We start from the raw sequence: 24,343 nt of genomic DNA on the forward strand, positions 1-24,343 counted from the left end.
AACGCGGACTGCTTCGGGATCATGTAATTGGTCTGGATCATTACGATTGAACTCGCGGCTGTATAGCATTTCCACTAGAGCATTTTCTCTCAAAAACTGGATACCTTTCTCAATATCAGTCCATTTCTTTCTCTCAGGCTCCAAGTCCCGTTTAAAGGGGAATCTATCTCTTACCGCTATCAACATCCGCTTCCAGAGGGTGTAGGACCGATTTTGGCATGTGCCAATACCTCTGTCCACACGTGGGTCCCTGGAAATGCTACCCAGTTGGCGAGCTTCACTGCCATCGAGCCATGCACTGTTGGCACCATTGTCCCAGCAGCGAAGTAACCAAGTGACCATATTTTCTTTTGGCTGACGTGTGTAATCCTTTCTTAGATCTCGAATTTCACTCAGTTTAAAAGATCGATCAATAATGGTCGTAATACTTTGCTCACCTTTTGCTCTATCAAGAGTCCCAGGTGTTGATGGTGGCAACTGTGTTGATGAGGCTGCCCCATCTATACGTTTGGACTTGAGAAATTCTCGTAAAGAAAAAGTAGCTTTTGGCTCCTCTTCTGACTCTGACCCTGACCCTGACGCTTGTGTTATTTCCTCCAGGTAACCCTCCTTCTTTTTCCTCTCTCCTAACTTCCTCTGCTCCTCTAACTTCTTCTGCTCCTCTATCATCTTCTGCTCCTCTATCATCTTCTGCTCCTCTATCATCTTCTTATACCCCTCTAACATCCTCTGCTCCTCCAACTTCTTCTGGTCTTCTGACTCCCCCTGCTCCCCTGAGTCTCCTGAGTCCTGCTCTCCTAACTCCCTCCGCTCTTCTAACTCCTTCTGCATTTTCTCTAACTGAGTTGAAACTTGTTTTGTCTTTCGCCCTCTTACAGGGGCAACCAACATTGTATCTGGTGTCCCAGATGGTTGGTCCAATTGGACTACCTGTGCCCCCGGTGGCTGGTCAGATTGGACTACATGTGCCCCCAATGGCTGGCCCAATTGGATTACATGTGCCCCTGGTAGTTGGTTAAATACATTCAACTCACCCTGGAGGGCACATAGCTGGTCTCGGAGAGCGTTCCGCTCAAACTGGACGGCACCAAGCTCAGTCTGGAGGCTGTTGTAGTTGGACTGGAGAGTGTTGTACCCGAACCGGAGGACGTTATGCTCGGCCTGGAGGGCAGTGTGCTCAGTCTGGAGAGTGTTGAGCTTGGTCTGGAGGGCACTGTGCTCGGTCTGAAGAGCGTTATGCTCGGACTGGAGGGCATTATGCTCGGACTGAAGAGTGTTGTGCTCGGTCCGGAGGGCATTGTGCTCAGTCTGAAGAGCGTTATGCTCGGACCGGAGGGCATTATGCACAGACTGAAGAGTGTTGTGCTCGGACTGGAGGGTGTCGCAGTTGGATTGGAAGGCATCATGCTTGGCCTGGAGGGTGCTGCACTCAGACTGGACGGTGTCATACTTGGACTGGAGAGTGTTGTGCTCGGTCTGGAGGGCATTGTGCTCGGTCCGGAGGGCATCGCGCTCAATCTGGAGAGTGCTGTACTCGGACCGGAGGGCGCTGTGCTCGGACTGGAGAGTGTCGTGCTCGGACCGGAGGGCGCTGTGCTCGGACTGGAGAGTGTCGTGCTCGGACCGGAGGGCATCGCGCTCAGTCTGGAGAGTGTCATGCTTGGACCGGAGGGCGCCGTGCTCGGACTGGAGAGTGTCGTGCTCGGACTGGAGGGCGCCATGCTCGGACTGGAGAGTGTCGTGCTCGGACCGGAGGGCGCTGTGCTCGGACTGGAGAGTGTTGAGTTGGGATTGCAGGGAGCTTTTCTCATCCCAAAGTTTTTCTGCGTCAGCTCTAAGATTCTCTTTCTCGTACCAGATTGAGTCTCGTTGGTACAGGAGATCTTTTCTCTCAGCTTCAAAAGCTTTTTCTCTCTCTACCTTCTCAGTCCAAAGTTTTTCTGCCTCAGCTCTAAGACTCTCCTTCTCGGCCCTGAGACTCTCTCTCTCAGCTTCAAAAACTTCCCTCTCAGGAATGGTATTGACTAAGGCCCGATAAGCATTAGCTAGGCCCAAAATCATTTGTGCCTCCTGAGATCTGCCTGAGCCACAACATTCCTGCCTCAAATATGCAATCAAACTCTCAGGATTCTTCAAGTGTTCAGGAGTGAAGCTCCATAACACTGAAGATGTCTGTCCTTTGAGAATCTCTTCAATTCCCTGCCACTCACTATTCTCTGGTTCTAGGGAAGACTTCCTCCGGATGTTATAAATCCAGATACTGAGTGAGATTATTACAATAATCAACAGTAAGATCAGGGAGATTAAGAGTGTGGCCCACTGATCATTCAAGAACTGCATAAAGGATTCATAGAAAGAAAGAGGAGCACGCTTAAAAATCACCATTTCTGTATAATTAGTTGCATTAGTTGCTCCCTCTGGAGCTGTATACAGATACGAAGTGAGCATTGCTAACCATGCTTTCAATCCATTATACAATTGTATAGCTCCATAAGAAAAAGTGGCCAGCTTAAACATGACCCAATATGTTCGGAGCGTCTCAAAAAAGGAACCAATGGCACACAGTCCCTGGTAAAACAAATTTAGTAGAGAAAACATTTTTTTTTTTTCCTCCAATAGAGAGAAAAAAAGTAAAAGAAAACAAAGCTCAGCAGTGTTTATAAAATATACCGGAGTATTGGCAGTCCGCCTGGACTTTCAAGGTCAAGCTCGCAGGTGCAGAATCGCAAACACGAGATAGCTCCTTAACAGGGAAAAAAACTCGTAGCTCTGTTAAAAGCTAAAAGAGCAACAGAAGAAAACACAGAAAAAAACAGCAACTCAATTTGCCCGCATTCTCCACCAAAATCTGTCACGGTTTGAACTAAAAATCCACCTGCGTCCGTGACAGGGGCCGTAGGCCCCGGAGGGGCCCTAGGCCGAAAGGAAAAAGTTAATTAGGAAAAGAAAACAGCGGCAACGATCTAAGGAGGCACACTTATTTACTAAATACTATATCGAAATACAGGATAACACAATATAATACAATATAATTGAAAATTGAGCTAACGAATCAAGCAAAATAGGAGAGAGAATGAGTCCCGTAACCGAGAGGCCTACTGTGAATCTAGGCGAACGGCTGAAGGCTCCCACACACTCCCCTGAACGCCAGAACTCGAAAGACGTCAGTCTGTTCTGCGACTGAGTTAATATAGAGTCCAGGTCCCGTGACCTATCGTGTTGTTCCCTGGGAGATGTAGTCTTCTTCTGTAAGTTGCAGATTCAGTAAAATTATTCATGCTTCATATGATGTTATGATGTGGAATACTGATAGCAAAAATTACAAAATTATTAAACCATGACATCCAGAGCAATCAGATATGTCTTTGCCCCATTGCACAGGCTGTCACAGCAGCTGGCTTCAGGGCCTTAGGCAAAAAAATCTCCTTGGTCTTCAGCAGGATGCTGTGGAAGGAGTCTGAACTCAGATGAGTTCCTTAAAATCACCCATAGAGTTCTCCTTCACATTTCTGTAAGGAGTTCAGATGCCATTTCACTGTCTTCCTTGGGATAAGTCAGCTTTCCTGTGGAAATCAGTGAGGCAGGCCATATCCTTGCTAGTTGTTCTGCAGAACCAACCTGCTTGTTCCTGTTGGCTGGGTGAATGGGATTTTGGAAAGATGCTTAATGTCTTTGAAGTATTTTTCTGGTTAAATATTGTTAATCGTCAGAACTATTCAGTTCTTAAGGTAATTTGTGGGTTTCTTTTTTTCTTTCTTTTTTATTTTTTATTTTCTTTAAATCCATTAAAGGCATGAAGTGGAAAAAATTCTTTGGTTCAAGATTATTCAATGTAATTAGAACAGTGTCACTCATCTTAGTAAAATCCTCTATAAAAGTGGTTTTTTTTTTTTCCCGCTCTCGTTAAAACTTAAATCCATGATACATAGGAAAAGATACAAGTTATTTTTCATTTACTCTGTACCTCGCCATATAATATATTCCTAGAAATAGGAGGCTCTTGGTTTTAGTTTTATAAGTTGAATGCAGCTACTGCTACTATAGGTTGCTGCATGTATGGGAGGCCTGGAAGTGCTTTCTGCTGGTATCGGATTAACTACCTCTGTAATGTATGAAATCCTCATGTAAAGGATGGCTGTGCAAGAAGTGTGGCTGGGATGTGAAATATGGATTCACTGGACACCATTAGGCAAGGCAAGCTGCAACGTTATTATCTGCTTGTAGATTGTCTTTAATACCGGAATACATGTTGAGCATCCTTCTGGCCATCAACCAGATGCTGATTGTGACTTGTTGATTTCTCGATTCCAGCTTCAGCCATGACATTCCAGGCTATGAGGAATAAGTTACTCTTACTACCAGTGCTCGGGATGATAAAGAAACTGTTATTGTTTTTCTTCTTCTCTGCTTTTGTCTTTAATTTGATTGCATAAAACCTTATTTTTCATTTTCTATTTTGTTCCTGTAGATCTCATGGTTCAGTGGAAAAGAAATCATGGGATGCTGCTTCCTTCTGCCAGCTCATCACTTTAAATTTTGATCATTCGAGTTAGTATTATTTCAAGGACTGTTCATTAATTACGATTTGGATTGCCAAATGTGACATTGTGCCTTGTGTAATCATGTATCAACATATCAATGACTGTGCTGTTCAGCAAACTCTAATAGCCATTTTGGGCAGATAAAAATTACAATAGAAATTAAAAGCAGATTTAAGTAGTTTTATGCTTATGCTTTATGCTTATGGCTGCATATATCTAAATTTTCCAAGTGTTTCATTTGATTATTCTGGACTCATCTATTATTATTGAAAGATTTTTTCCCCCCTTTTCTATGCTTCTCATGACTTTTTTGTTTTTTTTTTTAAGTATCACAATTTGTTCCTCTCTCTGTGTGATGAAGAGACCTCCTCCTAGTTTTCTTCACAAAAGTTTGGCTTGCTCTCCACTTGAATTCCAGGAATGAATTTCATTTGTAGCCTGAAGATCCATAATCATTCTTTGTCTACATAGCTCACACCCTGTCAGAGGCTGCTGTTTCTTACAAATTGCTGAATACCTGCAGTGTTTTGCCTTCTTTCTGTTTGTAATGATTGTGTAACAGCTTCCACCATTCCCTAAGTGCTATTACTGTAGTCTGTTCTCAGTTTGCTGTGCTCAGTCTTGCACTTCAGCAAGCCTTTGATATTTCCAGTTGTCCCATGTGAAGTCTCCAACAGGCCTGATTTTACCTACCAAATACCCATTTTCCTTGGCTTTGTGAGTTACCACTCATCTGACAGTCTCTTAGATGGAACTCTATCCCTGTTCCTTAGTGAGGTTGGTGCACCTGGCTGGATTGCCAAAGAAGTTTAAAATGAAACTATTATTTGGAGACATTTCTCCCGCTGTGCCATAAACTGAGGTTTCCCGTGAGCCCATGAGAGGTTATTAACAACAGGCAGTCATGGAAAAGTCTGTTTCGCAGGACACAAATAAGTTCTATGAAATATAGTCCAGTACATTATTATTACTGTGGAGCAAAGGAATCAGGTTTTATTTGTATGATCTGGAAGCTTTGGTTTTTGGCTGGATAGAATGACTGGAAGATACTGGGAGAAGCTAAATACCAGTAATAAAGACTCTTCTTTAGTGCTTCGAGCTTGTATTATATTTTTCTGTATGTTTGTCTGTTTGATATGATTGTCATAACTCAAATCCATTTGTTCTTAGGTGTTTAGGAACTGCTGTGAGCAGCTACAAGTATCATCCATTTATTTGCTCTCCTACAGGAAGATGTGTAAGAATACGAAGTTGCCTGAAAGAGACCTTTCCTGAAGTACTGATTTTGGTTCTCACTCTACAATGTGACAAAGCCACCTTCCTAAGACCTTCATCTACAGGTAATATAACATCAGCTGAGTCCATGGTGCTGCTGTTAGATGCAGCCAAATTGAACATGTATCGTAACTAACAATGCACATTGTACATCAGCATACTGAATACATGCATATGACACAGTCTGTAGCTTGGGATCTCTGGATTCCACAGGTTGGAGTATTGGGCACCATCACAGGTTGTTTACTCACCTGTATGTAATGTATGCTCACTATTTAGCAAATATGATAAATCTGGTATCAAGTTCAATGATATGGTTGGTTGAGGGAATCAGGCTCAAAGAAGAAGAAATGGTATCAAAACCAGCTGTATTCTGAAGTGCTTTTGGGGTCCTACAGTTGATAGTTTCTGAAGTGCCCAAGCAGCAGGTTGTTTTTGTTTACTTTAAAGCTTGTTGCCTTCTGATTATTTTCTTTCTCTGGTCACTTTTTCTTAAAGGGAAATAATCTGAGTACCAGGTTTACCCACTGTATTTGTTTGTGCGTAGCTTCTTTGCCTTGTTCATGTTTTTGCTTGAGGGGAATGTTGTCTTTGGACTGACTAGGTACTTAGATATTTCTCCTATGTTAGACAAAATATTGTATCCTTTACAGGGTGGGGAGTGCTACCATTTAAGACGATGGAATCAGTCTGTTCCAAAACTGTTTTATATGCATTAGGATCAAGTTAAAGAAGTTTTTTTTTCTATTGCTATGACCAAACTGTTTCGGTAGCTTTGGACCATTTGCATCCTCATCTTTGTATATTGTCATTCTGAAGTCGGTGTTTCTACTGCAACACTGGAGCTTTTACAGATTTTGTATTGAGAAACTCTTCCTCAGTCTGGGAACGTATTTCTTGTACAGTCCAAATTATATTCACAAATAACTTGCCTTTGTGCGAGCCCCTACCACCTCCGTGCCTCAGCATGCACCGTACTTTTACAGGATGAATACATTAAAATGCTTAGGCATTCACGGCTGACATTTGTTCTGTTTAATTGAAATAATTTCATCACCTTCTAAACTAAGCTTTTATGACACATCAAAACTTTGGAACATTCTCTTTTCAATTATTTATAAGCCTTACAATATATTTCTAAATTTCTAGTTTAGTTGTCTCAAATCATGTTTTTATGTTTTCTCATAACAGCCTGCTCTTCATCTTAAGAATGCTGTCTAACCTCTAGCTTTCTAGAAAATGTGTCTCCTATGAGCTGTAGGATGAATACACAACACGATCCACTCCATAACAATGCTAAGCTTTTGATGCAGGAGTGCTTTCAAGAAACCCGTGTTTCTTTGTGCTATAACATGTCCATTGCTGAAAGTGGTCTAGTACCTAGAGCTGCCTAAATGAAGATTGTGTTGTAGCTCGACTATATTACAATGACAGTAAATGAAGGACATATTTTGTATTCACTTACCGTGTTTTTTTTTCCAATTTACTGAAATCATGGAAGTATTTATGGTTAGGTTACCTTAACTGAATGGTTTATAAGCCTACTATATGGTGGTACATTTATTCTAAGAGTCTGTAATTGAATAAAGTAGGAAAACAGGGTAAGAGTTTATTGACAGAAGAGTGGTTCTGTGTTCACAGACTTCTGCACCATCTTGTCTTATTAACTGAAATGTTGTTTCCCTAGCATATAGCTGTTCTATGGTTGTCTTAATCATTTTGCTCTGTAGCCTCTAACAGCACCCTCAATGTGCTATTAGCAGCAGGGTCGTTCTGTAAATGAATAAGACAAAATATCTGTTTTTTTTCCTTTTTCCGGTGAAATTTCTCTGCCTACACAAGTTCTGTGTCCCTGGGAGCTGCAAGGAGTCAATCTTTGGTTCAGGTTGGGAGGAGTTTTATTTCTTTTTTTTTCTTCCTCCTTTTTAAATGTAGTTCAGCCAGCCACTTGGAAGGTGAAGATAAGATAGCACTGAGGTTGTCTGCAGACTCAAGTCACGAGGACTTGTAGGCTTCTCTCTCTGCTCACAATATAGTGTTGCAGCGGGCACTTCTTGGGATCCATGATGATATATATTTGATTCTAGTTTCAGTGCTTTTCTCTTGGTTTCTGAAGCTGTGTTCTTGCTAAGCAGGAAGGTGTTTTTGTAGTGTTAGAATTAGCAATCAGTGTTGGAACTAATACCTTTGCTGTGAGCTGGGCAAGAGCGCTTCAGAAATAGCGCGTGGTTGTCATTAAATGCAGTGAAATGTGGCAGTGTCTTCTAAAAAAATTAACTTTCAGGATTTCCTGTGGAGCTGACTATTTTCTTGATCTTCATGTAAGTGCTCAGAATTAGTGCTCATAAAAAGATTTTAGTACTAATCCTCCTGTAGGTTCCTTTGAAATACAGTGTTAACTTTTTTTTTCTTTACTCCCGTAAAAGTTCTTAATGTGCCTCCTACGCTTCTTTCAGTGAACACACAGCCTCTGATTTATTAATGCACAACGTGTCCCAGAAATCAGTTTAACTGATTCCCATCCATCATTCAGCACCATTTCTTCTATTATGTTACAGAGCGGGTGTCTTTGAAGCCCTATTTTGTATACACTGGGTGATAGTTCCGTCTAACTTTTCTGAAAAAGAGATAGAACTCACCAGTTTTATTATTTATGATTGAAGGGTGCATTAGTAAGAGCAGAGCCAGAAACCTACTTTCTATAAAAATGTTGAATACTGTTTTTCAGAAGCTGCCTTTCATTTATGCTTCTTAAGTTTTAGGAAATAAATTTAATGATCAAGAAAGGACTGACAGCACCAGTTCAAACAATGTTTAAGGCCAGGTCTGTGTACAAAAGCAAGGTCTGCAATCATACATTGTGCATTACGAATTAATCTAAACCGGAAATGTTATTTCTTGAAGGCCTGGAGCAAAGACGATATTTATTCCAGGCAAGTACCTTCTGTTCTGCCATGTTGTGTCTGTCCATTGCTCTTAGCTGCCTGTCATCTCTGCTGAATGCAAAATACATTGATTGTCACTTCTGCCCTCTGACATTATTGAAGCCCAAATAGAAGGATGTAGAGCTAGTATTTTTTATGCTACATCAGCCATAACATACTTCCTGTACCAAAACAGTCTCGTAGTCTCTGATGTTCAAAAGTAAGCAATGTCAGGGAAACAAAGACAAGCCCATCACTTGGGGACTTGTTTTATTAGCCTCCTCTAGCTAAATACTCCCTGACCTACATCTGGAGCTTGTCTGCAATTAGGAAATAACTATGTCTGCTGTGTTGAGCAAATCAGGAGAGAAGCTCTCAAAACAAGTGAGCAGTGGGTTATGCCTAAGCTGGGGATATTTAAGGCAGAATCCTGAAGTTCACATTCAAGCACGGAAAGTGAGTGACGTGGTAACTTTCTGGTGCGCAATCCTACACCCTGGTCAGAAAGGTGACTGAAAGCAGCCCTCTGTGGGTTTGCTGATGGAAAAGCTGAGTTACCAGACTTTGATCCATAATCAGCACCATTATTCACTGAGACGGTTGGGATGGCCCATGTTAGAGTCAGGCAGTCTCTAATCTTTAAGTAGGAAGTTTGCAAAGCCTTGGATCAGTTACATTCTGAGTAGGAATAAGCTCTGTTTTTTTGTGGGGATTGAATATCAGTAAGACTCCACCAGCAGGGCTCCCCTTTGCTCCCACAGTGAGGTGGTGTCCACAGCTCTGTACCTTTTCCCACATTTCATGGTGTCAATGTGGAGTTTTTAACAATCAGCAGCACTTAAGTTAGCTAAGAGGCAGGCAGTGTGTTGGCACTGCCAAGAATGTCAGCAAGCAGTTTGTGGCCACCCCACATAATTGACACATCAGTGCGTTATTCAGAGTTTGCTCCGTACAAACTGTTAAACAATGAGTTAGGATTGCCAGCAAGGATAGTCAGTTTGGGAGTATGAAAATGTGTGCATCAGCATCTCTAAAATAAGAGAAGAAGAAGCAGCTTTGAGTCTGGGAAAGATTTACAGGTAGGCAGCACCCACTTGCTTTAATTAAGACTGAAAGAGAAGAGCTGAAGGTGGCCTGTAGGGGTATAAATGAAGCTGGTGTGTGTAGTAGCAGAATAGGGATTAAAAGACCTGAGGAAGGGAACTGACTATCAGTGTTTGCTAGTGAGGAAGAGGAACCTGCAGCTTTTGGATGAGTACAGAGCTCTTCACTATTCAGTAAGAACCCAAACAGATTGAATGCAGTTTCCTCCTTTCTGGCTAAACAAAGACTGATGGAATATTACAATAAACTTCAGCCTTTTACTGCTTTAGTCAGTATAAAATTATAGAGAACAGGTCAGCCCTGTGAGTGCAGAGGAAATAGGTCAGGGGTAAAGCATATGAACAATAGCATCTCCATTTTCATAAGATATATTATTCCTGTTTTGAGGCAGATTCTGGTCTTTGTGAAGTGCCAGAGGGCATCTGTTGTGAACTCTGGAACAGGTAGATGAATGGTGGCTGAATTTAACTAATATAAGGAAGCCTTCATTAACTAATGAACTGAATAAGTACAAAGAGAAACTGAGCTTGAATAACTCAGCTTCTCCTCTGAAAAGAAGAACAATGGCATGGAAATCAAATAACATACTCCTTACGTGGGAATAAATTTCTGGCCAATCAGTCCTTGGTTTGTTTTCCAGGTTGTACCCGTGCTGGCAAGCTTCATTTCTCATGAGTTGCTGGTAGTTGCTGGCTCTGGGATTCGTGGGTGGTTTATGCCAGAAGGTGAGTCCCAGTCTTGGCATTTGAGCTCTGTGTTCCACATGCAATGTAGTTGTCAGCATTTGGGCTCATGACCTTATTCTGACTGACATATCCTGTCCTATGCCCTGGAAAACCCATATGTGCACAATCCACTGTCTAACAGAGTTCATAGAGAGGACACGTTATTCATATAAACCTTGTTTTGAAATCTTTGGTCTTTGCCCTTTACCTGTTTATCTGTAAGTTTATTTACAAGACTGCTCTGTGTCCATTTGTGTCTAGATGATAAGTGACAAAATCAGATCTCACTTAAGGCTTACACTTGTTTACTTCTAGAAGATGGTGTGATATAGGTGCTAGGAGAGGTGAATCTATTGCAAAACAAAACAAAAATATTTCATTCAAAATTGAGCTTAGATACTTTCTTCTTGTAGTTCAGACTCTTTTACAAGGAATACAAATATGCAATCAGGTAATAGTGCAATCAGTGTCCTAATCAAAGTCAGGGGTCACTTGCTAGATGATCTCTTCGTTTGACACAAGTAGTAGGTGGCCAGATAGATAGTAGAGGACAGACAATCGCTATAGATAAAGAAACAATACAACCAAAATCAATTCAAACTTTTTTACTCTTATGACAGCAATATGAGTCATGCTGAAAAAACCTTCACAGCACAACTTTGTTGGTTTTTTTTTTCCCTGGTAAATGTTTCAAAGGCTGAATATGAAATTTGGGTACAATTATTATTCCATTAAAAATAAAGATGTACTGCATCTGATTTCACTGTGTATCCAAACAGTTTTTAACATTTTTTTTTTTTTTTTTCCAGAACAAAATTGCACCAAGTAAATTTGTGCTAGAAACTTGCACTTTACACAAGAAAGAAACATTATTTTCTGGGCTGAGTGTACAGATGCTGCTGCTTTGGTACACGTGAAGTTCTTTTGTGTTTTATAGTCAAGTGTGTGATTTTTTTTTTCCACGTGGATGTACTTTTCTTTTGAAATGCCATAAAAATGTATTTTCTCCGCTTCCAAACAAAGATCAACAAGTATGTGATGCACTGACATGTCAGCAGTTACACAGGATAATTTTCCATGAAAAGGATGCTAATTAACTTGAATCAAAATGAATTTGAACTAGAACTTGCCTTCTGGTGGGTGAAGCATGTAACCAAAGTAATAGCCTATGAAAAAATGGGACACGTGTATGAAGGTTTTTCTTTTGTGGTGTGGCACTCAGGAAAATACTCTTCATGTTGTGGAATTTCACGGTGCAGTGGTTGGTAAGTTTCTCTCTATTTCATTCCCCATAGATACTCTTGAAGCAGAACTGCTGAGTCACAGCCTGCACCAGTGACGGAGCTCCTGGTGGGAAGGCAGGGCCTACCCAGGGGAGCTTAAGTGCATGTAATGTGTCTGAGTGATTGGAAGGGCTGGAGCCAAGATCTACCCTTTCCAACACCTCACTTGAGGGTTGGTGGTGAAGGTGAGTGTCATCAATTTACAAGCAATGAGCCGATAATGTTCCAATTAGAAACTTTTATTAATTGTAGCGGGTAAAACAAAAAGGCAATTCAGCGCTGGGCGACAGGGGAATCCTCGTTCCTCCAACTGCCGCACCTTCCCGTCCCTTGCAACTTCTTTTGTAAGGTCCATCCCGAGTGTATTGTCCTTTAATTGGTCGGTCGTGATCGTGCCACTTGGTGTGTCGTTCCTTGGTTGGTCCTTCCGTGAAACTTTGTATCCATCGGGGCGCGCTTTGCCTGTAACTATGCAGAGTACACAATCTACCCATAAAATTAGAGTGTTCTGCAACCCTTGTGGCCTCCATATTCCACCATCACATCCCGGTCCTAATGAACAAGCACTCCACCACAATGCTACCACATCCCGGTCTTAATGAGCAAACATTTTATCACAGTCCCCCCTTTTCTTTTATTGTACTATTTTGTTTTGCTCATTAAACCGTTTTAGTTCTTGTCGACTCCATTCTAGAGCATCCTCTTCTCGTTCCCCATCAAGGGGTTCATATCTTTCTCTAATTACCATTAGGTGGGCTGCCTCTAGCCTGTTCTTAACGATAACGATTAGTCTATTTAAAATACAGGGTCCAAAGGTCAAACCTAATATTATCATAATAACTGGTCCCATTATTGTGGATAATAATGTAGTGAACCAGGAGGAACCATTAAACCAACTCTCATACCAACTTCTTTGAGACTCCTGGGCTCTTTTTCTTTGTTCTAACTGTTTTCTTAGTTCAGCCATTGTATCTATTGCTACCCCCGTTTGATCAACGTAGGTGCAACATTGTTCTTTAAGAGCCACACATAGTCCCCCTTGCTGCAATAGGAGAAGATCCAACCCCCTTCGATTTTGTAACACTACTTCTGATAAAGACCGTACCGATTTTGTAAGCGCATTGATGGCTTCATCTATTTTCTGTAGATCTTCATCCACAGATTGTCTAAGGGTTTTCAGTCCCTGTGGCTGGTTTATTAAAGATGCTACTCCAGTCCCCAGCCCGGCCCCTCCTATAGTTAATAGCATTGCAACGGTTAGGGCTGTGAATGGCTCCCTTTTAATCAGGTGATGTTCAGAGGTTTCTTGTTGACTGATCACATAATCTTTAGGGTGATATATGATTCGTGGAACTATAATTACTTGTACACAGTAATTGGTGGTTTGATTAAATATCTTAGTCGATAAGCATGTAGTGACCCCTAATTTGGCACATATCCATTTAGCATTGTCTGCGGGTAGGAGCCAGTCTGAGGGTTTCTCCTGACTTTGTACTTCTATAGTTTTATTACATAGATGTCGTTTTTCTAGAGGTACAGTTCCCACACACACACCATTTCCAGTAACATGTGCTAGAGTTATCCCTGGAACATTAGGCCTTCCCTTTTTCCACAGGCACTCTGCTGGGTTAGTCCCATTTCTTCTCCTAATCTTCGCTACGGACCCTATTGCTTCATAAAAAGGGGGTCTTATATCATAGCATAGCCAACACTCCTTAGTTAATTCTGGGTAGGTGTTGTTTAACACCTTGAAACTAGACTGAATTATTTTCCAAAGGGTGCCATATTCGGTAATATAAGGGCTTGCTTCGGTCGGGCCTACAGTAACAGCTTCTGTCTTATTCTGATTGTTATTTATTACTACGTTAGGTCCTATACCTATTGGGGGGTCTGGCGGAACTCTTTCTTTTTTAATAAGGAAATGGCCCCCTCGGTCTCTTCCAGGCTCCCACATTCGTACCCCCCAAGTCTTTCCTATCCACCACACTGTGTTTTCTGTTTTAAGGATTTTTATCTCTAAATGTTGGCATGTTACTTCACCAGAGTGAGTCCCATGAGTCGGAGGTGTACAACCTGAGGGACCCCAACTAATTGTTATATATTCATCTTGTCCCCCCCCTGGCAGAAATCCCAGTGAAACCGTTTCACAACCCCAGTATGCACAATAATATTCCCCTGGGTAATTACAATAACTTTTCCCTGGATTTGATGCTGGGCAAGCATAGATTGCCTTGCGATTCAGGCATGGTTGTGTTGGTACTAAGTCACATACTTGACTTTTAAGGATGGGAGCGCCTGGGGTCACGTCTGTGCTTATCACCTTCTGATCTTCCCCTCTGATTAGGGACCACTTAAATGGCTCATGTGTCTGTACCTCTGTACCCCAACCCTCATTAATGAGACTTAATATTATTATCAATTGAGCTAGTTTTAGATAGGCAGTTTTCCCACTGCAGTAGTGAGTCTTTAATTGCTCGGGGGAGTTATTTCCAGTCTTGGGGTATCTTCTGGATCCTAAATCTTTGGATTCATTCATAATGGAGCAGACTCCTCCACATGTTTTATCTCCTCTGCCTCGCCCATCGACTCGGTTGCCTCGAGCCATGGGGTGTATAATCTTCTCGGCAGCAAGAGTATTCTTCAGGAGGGGCTGGTTTTGCTTCCCTTTTAAGTGGGTCTTTGGGGTACTGCACCCTATTCTTTTTCCCACTGGTTATACACTTAAGTGATGCTGGTAAGGATCCAAATTCACCCCCAGGTTTACCCCCTTCTATTAAAATTTCCACGGCCACTCTGAAGGCTAATAACCAATTTGTGTATTCCTGTTTTCGCAGTGGGTCCACTACCTTTCTAAAACATATCCCAACAGTTGCATTCACAATAGTCAAAATATTCCCTTCTACATTAAATTCTATACTGATACGTTTATACAATCATTGTTAATTCATGTTCTCATTTTCCTTGACGGAGGGTTTCGTGACAGTTTTACTTTCAAATCACCCGCTGGACTAGTGACTCTCCATTCGTGATTTTGTACTGGACCCTTAACACGACTAGCATGTGTCCATCCTTTTTCAGCAGTTCTGATGGCAGTATTGGTAGTCAATAATACCAGATAGGGACCTTCCCAGCGAGGCTGCAGTGTGGTTTCTCTCCAGGTCTTTATCAGAACCCAATCTCCAGGCTTTATCTGATGGAGGGTAATGTCAAGAGGGGGTCTTTGAGTCAATTGTCCCTTTTTCCACAATTCCTGTTTATACTTCATTAATTCCGTGATATAAGCTTGAATGTTCTGATCTACCACCCCCGGGTGATCTTTAGGGGTTCCTGCATCATATGGCATTCCGTATAACATTTCGAAGGGAGATATTCCTATGTCAGCCCGGGGCTGGGCCCTAAGGTTTAAGAGGGCAAGGGGAATGCTCTAGTGTTAATTTGGCCAATTGCTTTTTTAGTTCCCCATTCATTCTCTCTACTCGCCCTGAACTCTGTGGGTGCCAGGGAGTATGTTCTTCCCATTTTATTCCCAAGGCTTCAGCTATATAGCCTGGCCTATCGGTGTATCGGGATCCAATCCTGAATATAGTTGTAAATTCTTGCGTAACCTTTCTAGCCATTCAGTGGGTGTTTCCTCCTTCTTTAGTCTTTCATTAAAAGCTTTATTTATATTCTGACCTCTTGGGACTGCCTCCCTAATGCCCTGGATAATGATAGTTCGCAGGTCCTGCATGTGAGTCCTATGATGTTGATTTTGATGGTCCCATTGCGGATTCTGTAAGGGCCATTTAATATCCGCAGCGGGCCCGTGGGCATGTTGAGCATCCCAAATGCGCATCCCTGCACGCCTAATCATACCTCTCTCTTCTGCTGTGAACAGTATACTTAGAATAGATTGTAGTTCCTCCCAGGTATAAACATTTGGCCCTAAGAACTGATCTACTCTGTCTGCCACCCCCAGGGGATCTTCTAGTATATTACCCATTTCCTTCTTAAAATCTCTAACATCCCCTGAATTTAAGGGCACTGATATAAACCCCATCTGAGGTTGTGGACCTCCCATGGGCATTTCTCTTAAAGGGTAGAGGTTATTTTGTCGTGCCTTTGCCCGTGTCACAGGCCCTCCCCCTTCTATCTTTTGTACTTCTCCCTTTCTCGAATCCATCTGCCCATGATCCAACTGAGGAGGAGAAGGTAGGGGAATTGCTGGTGGTACAGCATATGGTGGGGGTCCCACTAAGGCCTCCTCTTCCCTTCGAGGTTTACGTTTTTCGACATCTTTTTCTTTTCGTGTCAAATTAAAAATGGGGACTCCTAAACCCTCTGGGCGAGTGACCCATACTGCTGCATAGTCACTTTCTTCTTGATTGAAAGGGGTTTTGGAGTTTACCCAAAAATTTAATTGCTGTTGTACCCAATCTTCATTAGAACCATACTTAGGCCACCATACTGCCGGGCCAATTTGTTGTCCGCTCCAAATTTCTATACAATAATAAATCATCTTTGCTTTATCTTTATTTCTTGTTCCTGGATAGTGCGTCCAGGCAATTAGCATGAACCCTAGAGGTGAGTCCTTAGGAATGGATGGTCGTTTAGAAGGGGTGGGTGGTTTAGTTTTACACTGCCCCATCTCGTTCTTTACTTCTTGCTCTCTTGTTTTATTCAACGTCTGTAGCTCCCCCTAGTGCCCGTAGCTCTAGGGGAACACCTAAATAATAATCATCCCTAGTGTCCGTAGCTCTAGGGGAACACCTGAATAATAATCATCCCTAGTGCTCGTAGCTCTAGGGGAACACCTAAATAATAATAATCATCCCTAGTGCCCGTAGCTGTAGGGGAACACCTAAATAATAATCATCCCTAGTGTCCGTAGCTCTAGGGGAACACCTGAATAATAATCATCCCTAGTGCTCGTAGCTCTAGGGGAACACCTAAATAATAATAATCATCCCTAGTGCCCGTAGCTCTAGGGGAACACCTGAATAATAATCATCCCTAGTGCTCGTAGCTCTAGGGGAACACCTAAATAATAATAATCATCCCTAGTGCCCGTAGCTCTAGGGGAATACCAAAGAATAACCCTCCATAGAGCCCATAGCCCTAGGGGTTGTGGTGGTGAAAGGGTCCCGCTTATACCCTGTACCCACCCTTCGGCGTGCCCTCACTCAGTGTTGCATTCACTCGCTTCCCCCAGGTCGTGGCCCACGCCCTCGCGGGCAATGGGAACCGCACTACTGTGGGGTCCACACTCGCTCGGGTTAGTGCTGGCTGCCGGCCCCCCTTCACAAGCACACAACACTCGCCACACGCCGGATTCCCAACCCAGACCGGACTATACTCACCTGTCCTGCGTCTTCGTCCGGACTTTCGTGCACGAAATTTAAAGGGTTAACCGGTTTTTACTTGCCTTTGTGTTTTAAATTTCGGATCGTCGGCAGGAGTAGGGCGGGAGGATAGGAGCCGAGGCCACCTATTTAGGCGGGGCGCCCCCTCAGGCTCGTACCCACGCCAGTATTCCCATCCGAGTCACGGCGCCAAATTGTCATCAATTTACAAGCAATGAGCCGATAATGTTCCAATTAGAAACTTTTATTAATTGTAGCGGGTAAAACAAAAAGGCAATTCAGCGCTGGGCGACAGGGGAATCCTCGTTCCTCCAACTGCCGCACCTTCCCGTCCCTTGCAACTTCTTTTGTAAGGTCCATCCCGAGTGTATTGTCCTTTAATTGGTCGGTCGTGATCGTGCCACTTGGTGTGTCGTTCCTTGGTTGGTCCTTCCGTGAAACTTTGTATCCATCGGGGCGCGCTTTGCCTGTAACTATGCAGAGTACACAATCTACCCATAAAATTAGAGTGTTCTGCAACCCTTGTGGCCTCCATATTCCACCATCACATCCCGGTCCTAATGAACAAGCACTCCACCACAATGCTACCACATCCCGGTCTTAATGAGCAAACATTTTATCACAGTGAGGATATCTTGTTGGAGATTCCTGTATACCTGAGGCCTTCTCAAAGTAAGTAGCTACTTTTCTTTATTTCTGTGTCTGCTGTGTTTGAGCAAATCCTCACTTGTTGCAGCCTGTGATCTTGCTCCTCTGCTGTTGTAGTTGTGCTTTCTGTTGTGTTACAGCCCTAAATTGTGCTCTTAGTCTGTGGTAGCTCTATGGGCTTTTTCCAGACCTTATTTAAAAACAAATGGAAAATGGGCAAAGTGGGTGTGAGAGTCAGACGAAAAAGTTTGGGTTTCACAGTGTCAACAACATGTATTGCCTCCTTTGGATTCCTTGACAGGTGACAAAAGATCAGAATTTCTATATTCTTCGCTGCACTATTTGTTACAAGGCTATACTACAAAAGGAGAACTGTGGTTTCTTTTTCCTATTTCCATTTCTTTTCTTCCTGTTCATTAAACTTCTCTTTGTAGAACACAGTTTATCAACTGGATGTATATGAAAGGATGCAGCCTTTTCAGCCAGAAATTTGACTCAAGCACTGCTGTTGAGAGGAGAATGCCAGTTGTGCTTGACAACTTAGTACTCTGTTGAGTGTGGAGTAGCTTTTGATTAGTTTTAGTTTTAATGTAGGCATTCTGCAGGTGAGAGGAGGTTCATGTAGAATCAAGGTAAATGTTTTTGAAAGGCTGTTTCATTTGCTCAAGCAGCAATAATAAACTTGCAATTGTTGCATATATATTTCTAGGCAAGTCAGTAATTTGCTTCCAAAGTGATTTGGTTATGTTTGGCCACTCGTAATGAAAAGCCTTATTCTGATTAATCTACAGCACATGTCAATTAATCTCTTGTGTAAGACTGAACTATAGTGCCTAATGTGGTTCTTCAAAGTGATAACCCTCTTATGCTTTGCTAAAAAGTACTTGTCTTTGCAGTTCTGAAATAGATTAAATTAAATTTCACATTGTTGCTGTGAAGAGAGGAGGTAGGAAGAGCCCAGTCTCATAGAATCATAACTGGAAAGCAGTTTTGCTCTTCATGAACACTCTTGTAACCTCACTGTACTAACGTATGGGCAGAACCTAAAGGAAATGACATAAAATCCAATTTAACTTCAGACTCTTTCATTTTATAAGCAAGAAGAATTTGTGAATCTGCATAGATGCAATTGAACAAAATATGTAATGCAAGCCCTTTTTCATTGACTTAATTTAACCAATTTCAGCCGCGTGTCAAATCACATGAGGGGGATGCTCTAGAAACTAGTAAAGTCACAAACCTCTTAACTAATCTTGTTGATGCTAATTTAAATTCTTGTAATAAATTTCTATTATAAAAATATCAGAGGGAAATAGGAAATGCTGGTACATAATGCTCAGGAGATATGAAAACTAGTCTGATTGGCTGGGAAACTTGTGCCTTTCAAAATTCCACACTTACGAGCAGTCCTGTGAATGTTTTGGTCAGTTGCTGGCATTTAATGAAACCTGCAGAATTCATGGCATCTGTAAGAGTCCCACATTGCATTAGTTGATGATGGGGCTTGGGCCAACAGGCTCAGTGTCTCTGGATGATGGATCTCAGGTTGAAAATCACTGTGCTCGCTCACCCTTCTGATCATCCTGGACGTCAGATTCATGGGAAATCAAAGTTGCTTTGTTATGCTCATTTCTGAATGGAAACGCTTTGCACGCCTCTCATGTCTACATCTGGGCTTTGGGTCAGATGCTTTGCACACTCAAGATTTCATTCAGTAGCTGTGGCAGAGTGCATCATGTTAGGTTTTCATTCGTCAGTCCTGAGTGCTTGAAACTGTAAGGAAGAGCCATTCCCACAATATGAGTGAGAAACCTGAAGTTGTGGGGTCCTCAGCGCATCAGCTGCAGCTGACTAGCTAGTTAAAGATAATCTGGTCTTTCTAATTTAAAAATGTAGTGTAAGATGATAAGTTAAAGGGAACACTGTTACGGTTGTACATGACGCTAGAATAGATTTGTCCTCAGTGCTGTTACAAAACAAGTCTCCACAAACAAATTTTAGTGTCTCATTAAAGACTGCTTTATTGAGAGCATAGTGAACAATGGATATTTAAGGTTATTTTTTGAGAGCAGAAATAATTTACGTTTAAAGAAAACTTTGACTTTATTTCTTGACCATCTTAAGCTATAAATCTTAAGCTGTGTTTTACTTGCTCTGTTATTACCAGAAATGCAGTGTAGTAAAACATGAAGTACTCAAAAAAACCCCCGCAAACATTATTGAAGTCTTATATGGGCACTTAATGTTGAAACATCTTTACTACCAGTTTATAGACACTTAAAATATCATTGTCCTATAAGGTCAATTGCTCTTGCAACTTCACTAATGGCAGTTACACTGCCTACCCTGTATTGCATTAAACCTTTGTGTACTTATTTAGAGTCATGTGCTTCTTCCACTTTCAATGCTCTTACATATGTTATAGGAATCAGAACTTTTAAAGCAGGCTTTTAAAAATCGGATGTAACTTTTAAATCATATGTGCCTTCCTTTTGTTTATTTCTAGAGCTGTTAGAGACACAAATGAAAATTCTTTTGTAATATAATTGATGTCTGACTATAACATGAATCTTGTCATATTCAACTTTTACCTCTGTTCTTGTACTTGTATCATTCTGCTCTTTTAGCAGAATTGAAGAGGATAGTGTCTGGTCTTGATAGCTTGGGTACAAAAAGGGATCTATGGCGAGTCCTAAATGAAATCATTTATCTGCTTTAAAACTATACTTCAAGGACTGTTATGCCTTCAGCAGAGATTTGCAGGGGAGGGGAAGAGATCAGAAGGAAAAACTGAAGCGATGGGTCATCATGACATACTTGCGTACAAGCATCAATAAATACACTTCTTAGGGGCAGCTGCTGGTACGTCTTCCTCCCAAATATGAGTACAGAGGTGTGGTGTCTGCCAGCACCCACTGGGCAGCTCAACACACAGCTACATGCCACACACACTCAGGAGAATGCACAAAAGGTAATTTGTGTAGGCATAAATATATGTACCGAGAATATAATTCCTTAGGAGCAGGCAAGCTGATTGTTTGATTCAAATTGTTTCTTAATTGAAACACAAAACAGCTCCTCTTTAATCTTCAGAGTACTTGAAATCATGTCTAGCTGGGAATATATGAACAACAGTATATGAACTGCATCTTTGAGGAATGATGTCTCTACTTTTTTCCAGTAACAGATGCCATTTGGATTAACAAATAGGGATTCTCCTCACAGCAGCAGTATCTGATGGGGTTATCAAATTCTCTGAAACTAAAGAGAATGTGACAGTGACATCAATCAGATGTTATTGCTGCACATATGTGGGAATACAAGAAAAGCTGTTCAGAGCAGCAGCTGTGGAGCAAGATAAACAGCATGGGAACCAAGGACACCTGCAAGGAGAAGAAGAGTCTCACAGCTCTGATTGGATATGTGCCTGCATGGACAGTTGAAAAGTGTTTTGTAGAATGCTTTGTTGACATGTAAGATGTTTGGGAAAGTTGTAAGGGCGGATGGGAAAGTTAGAAAATAACAACTTGTGAAGGTATATAAGGGATGTGAGAACTTGTAATAAACGATTTGGATCGTTCACATCTGAGTCCGTGCCGAGTCGCTGCAAATGGTGCCCACCACGTGGAGCAAATCAACCCGCGGCTGAGCGAGCCCGGTCCGGCAGCGTCGCCCGACTGAACTTCGGAGAGACTGTTTCGCGCGCACCCGCACCGTTCTGCAGGACAGAAGGTGAGCAGTCGGGAACTATGGGGAGCTCACTAACGAAGGAGCAGAAAGTAAATCTCGAAGTATTGCGGTCAGTGTTACCGTATCAGGATAAGACTGTGTCTACTAAAGCATTAGCTACTCTTCTTAAATGGATAAGCAAAAATGTCCCTGAATTTCCAAAAACTGAGTTCTCTCTCGATGGAGAACTTTGGGACAAAATCGGCTCAAAACTCTACGAGGCTTCTCTCGCTAAAGACAGAACGGCTGCTAAGCTGTTGCCCGTTTGGAGCCGGATAATGGAAGGGATTAAGCAATCACGACGGGAAAGAATTTATTCCGACCATTCCCTGCCGCCCTCCGTCCCAACCCCGCCGCTGCCTCTCGCTGCGGGAAGCGGCCCGTGCCCGGATCCGACTGGCGGCTCCGACCCCCCCGCGATTCAGGGAGACGAGGGGCCGCGCCCGCCCCCCTTCGCGCTCCCGCCGTTCGCTCCTCCCCCGACGTTCGCCGCGTTGCCGCCCTCTACGGCGCCCTCGCCCTTCGCTCCGCCTACGACGCTCGTCGCGCCGCTTCTGCCCTCCTCCCCCCCCACGTCATGCGCGGCTGCGTCTGTGCAGCCGGCGTGTAACGTGGTTAAAGACACGGACGGATCGAAACCAGGGGATCGTTGTGACCCCGGTCCAGAAGATCCAGAAAGAGAATCGGACGCATTTCCTCCTGATGATACTTTGAAGGAAGCAGGAATGACAAATTTCCCTACAGCGTACTGTGATGTCTTAGAGCAATGCAAAAAAGAAACAATATTAAGAAGTAATGCTGACACGTTGCAGACCTTTCCTAATCAGGTCCCCCGTTTGGAATCTCTGCCTTATGAGGCAGTGATGGAGCTAAGGGAGTCAGTGAGAACATTCGGAGTTCAGTCAGCCTTTCCATACAATCTTTTGGTTACAAACAGTGACACTTACGCTATGACCCCTCACGATTGGAAAACTGTGTTAAGAATGATCCTCTCTCCTATGCAATACACCGTGTTTATGACTGAATATCAGCTACATAATTTGACTGATAGCTCTTTGCCTCAGACTCGGACAAATCCATGTGGCACAGCACCTCTTCAACTGTGTCAAACAGATGTCACTCACGTTCCTGAATTTGGCCGTCTAAAATATGCACATGTAACAATAGATACTCATTCTTCTTACGTATTTTCCACAGCACATACAGGTGAATGCAGTCTCAAGATTTAGAGTTTAAGGCATTAGCTAGGATGTTGTGTGCTTCTTCTATTTTAGTAATAGATCAGATGTGTATTAAACAGGATTTGATCTAATCAATGCTAGAATCTACAGGAATAGCTCTTTTAATGTTTTAGTACTGTTTGGTTATGATGTTATTAGCCTATTAATTAGCTTTTCTTAATTTGCAAAGACAAAACCTGGAAAGGAATCCCAGGCAAAGAGATGACCCTGTATCATAGAACGGATACCTCTTTTACATCCAATTAATTGGGATCTGAAAATATAACCATGCATCATTTTAGACAAAAGTGCACGGTAATAGAACTAAATTTGATGGTTTATTCTGTTTTCCAAGCAGGTGTTCCACTTGGGCTCTATATCACGCACTGGCCATGCGGATGTGGTGTACAACTGGAAGAAATCCTTCAGACCCTGAATGCAGGAGAGAATCTGTGATGGGTGAGAGAGGAAATGTGCACCTTGAAGCAGGGGACGCCCTGCTGGCACTACCTGTCGCATCCACCACCAACATGGCTTGCTGTTTCTCAAGGGTCAATAAGTAATAATGCCCTTAGTGATACTCTAGTACATTTGTCCTCTAAAATTGGTTCTATTTGACATGCTATTCCATTAAATTGTGCGATCATTAATCAATTATTAGCCCAGATAACTCAGTTGGCAGAGCATGGTTATGAGCATCCTAAAAGCATTTATTGCACAAATTTTAGTGGTCATTAAAAATCAATATATCAGAGTATATAAAAATTGAAGCCTTTTCCTGATCAGTTACGGATTAACACAGTGGGACCCTCATGGATTTATTTTCAGGTTGCAGAAACTTAGGTTGCAGTACAAGCATGTTTGTTCTTTTTAGTGGGTTTAACAGTAATGTTGTTATGTTGTATTTGACTTGTCTCTTTTTTCACTTTTAGAGTATTGTCAATCGAGGCCTTGATTGAGTTATAATGATTATGTTATTAATATAAATAGCGTTATTATTTTATAGTATGGTAGTAGCTTGTCAATAAACAAAAAAGGGGGAATTGTGGGAATACAAGAAAAGCTGTTCAGAGCAGCAGCTGTGGAGCAAGATAAACAGCATGGGAACCAAGGACACCTCTGCAAGGAGAAGAAGAATCTCACAGCTCTGATTGGTTATGTGCCTGCATGGACAGTTGAAAAGTGTTTTGTAGAATGCTTTGTTGACATGTAAGATGTTTGGGAAAGTTGTAAGGGCGGATGGGAAAGTTAGAAAATAACAACTTGTGAAGGTATATAAGGGATGTGAGAACTTGTAATAAACGATTTGGATCGTTCACATCTGAGTCCGTGCCGAGTCGCTGCACCTTATCTCTGTTTTGTTTGCGGGAGGTCAAACATTGCAGCTGAAGACTTTTCTCCCTCAGGGGGGAAGTTGTGAGTTTTTTGATTCCTGTCTTCCCTTCTGTTTGCTGTGCCTGATAACTAAAACCTACAAGTATGAAGCTAACTAAAGCTGGTGGGGATACAGTAAAACTGATTTGAAGGGCAAAAAAGAAACAACAGAAAAAAC

The 24,343-nt window shown here is 42.2% G+C and overlaps 2 protein-coding genes and 2 long non-coding RNA genes across 4 annotated transcripts in view; 2 read left to right on the top strand and 2 right to left on the bottom strand.

Annotated features, from left to right (window-relative positions):
- Positions 1-12,036, top strand: part of LOC146755698 (uncharacterized) — a 47,018-nt gene extending 34,982 nt beyond the window's left edge. The window contains exons 4-6 of the long non-coding RNA XR_014937949.1: positions 5,771-5,881; positions 10,485-10,569; positions 11,865-12,036. This is a non-coding gene — a long non-coding RNA (uncharacterized LOC146755698). The remainder of the gene's footprint in view (positions 1-5,770; positions 5,882-10,484; positions 10,570-11,864) is intronic.
- A 34-nt stretch (positions 12,037-12,070) lies between these two features.
- Positions 12,071-17,823, bottom strand: LOC146755699 (uncharacterized). The gene is made up of 2 exons (XR_014937951.1): positions 17,192-17,823; positions 12,071-12,320 (listed from the first exon to the last, which is right to left on the bottom strand). It is a non-coding gene; the product is annotated as an uncharacterized LOC146755699 (long non-coding RNA).
- On the bottom strand, positions 15,391-16,847 carry LOC146755700 (uncharacterized). Its single transcript, XM_085525338.1, has 2 exons — positions 16,693-16,847; positions 15,391-16,645 (listed from the first exon to the last, which is right to left on the bottom strand). The coding sequence occupies exon 2, from the start codon at positions 16,477-16,479 to the stop codon at positions 15,391-15,393; it is 1,089 nt and encodes a 362-aa protein (XP_085381464.1). The 5' UTR covers positions 16,480-16,645; positions 16,693-16,847.
- A 2,900-nt stretch (positions 17,824-20,723) lies between the features above and the next one.
- Positions 20,724-24,074, top strand: LOC146755701 (uncharacterized). The gene is made up of 3 exons (XM_085525370.1): positions 20,724-20,813; positions 21,997-22,777; positions 23,150-24,074. Exons 1-3 carry the CDS (start codon positions 20,724-20,726, stop codon positions 23,245-23,247), a joined length of 969 nt encoding a protein of 322 aa, XP_085381496.1. The 3' UTR covers positions 23,248-24,074.
- The last annotated feature ends 269 nt before the right edge of the window (positions 24,075-24,343 follow it).

The sequence above is a fragment of the Coturnix japonica genome, chromosome 31, assembly GCF_054131305.1.
Source record: "Coturnix japonica strain WE chromosome 31, WE-NBRP24, whole genome shotgun sequence".
Taxonomy (NCBI): domain Eukaryota; kingdom Metazoa; phylum Chordata; class Aves; order Galliformes; family Phasianidae; genus Coturnix; species Coturnix japonica.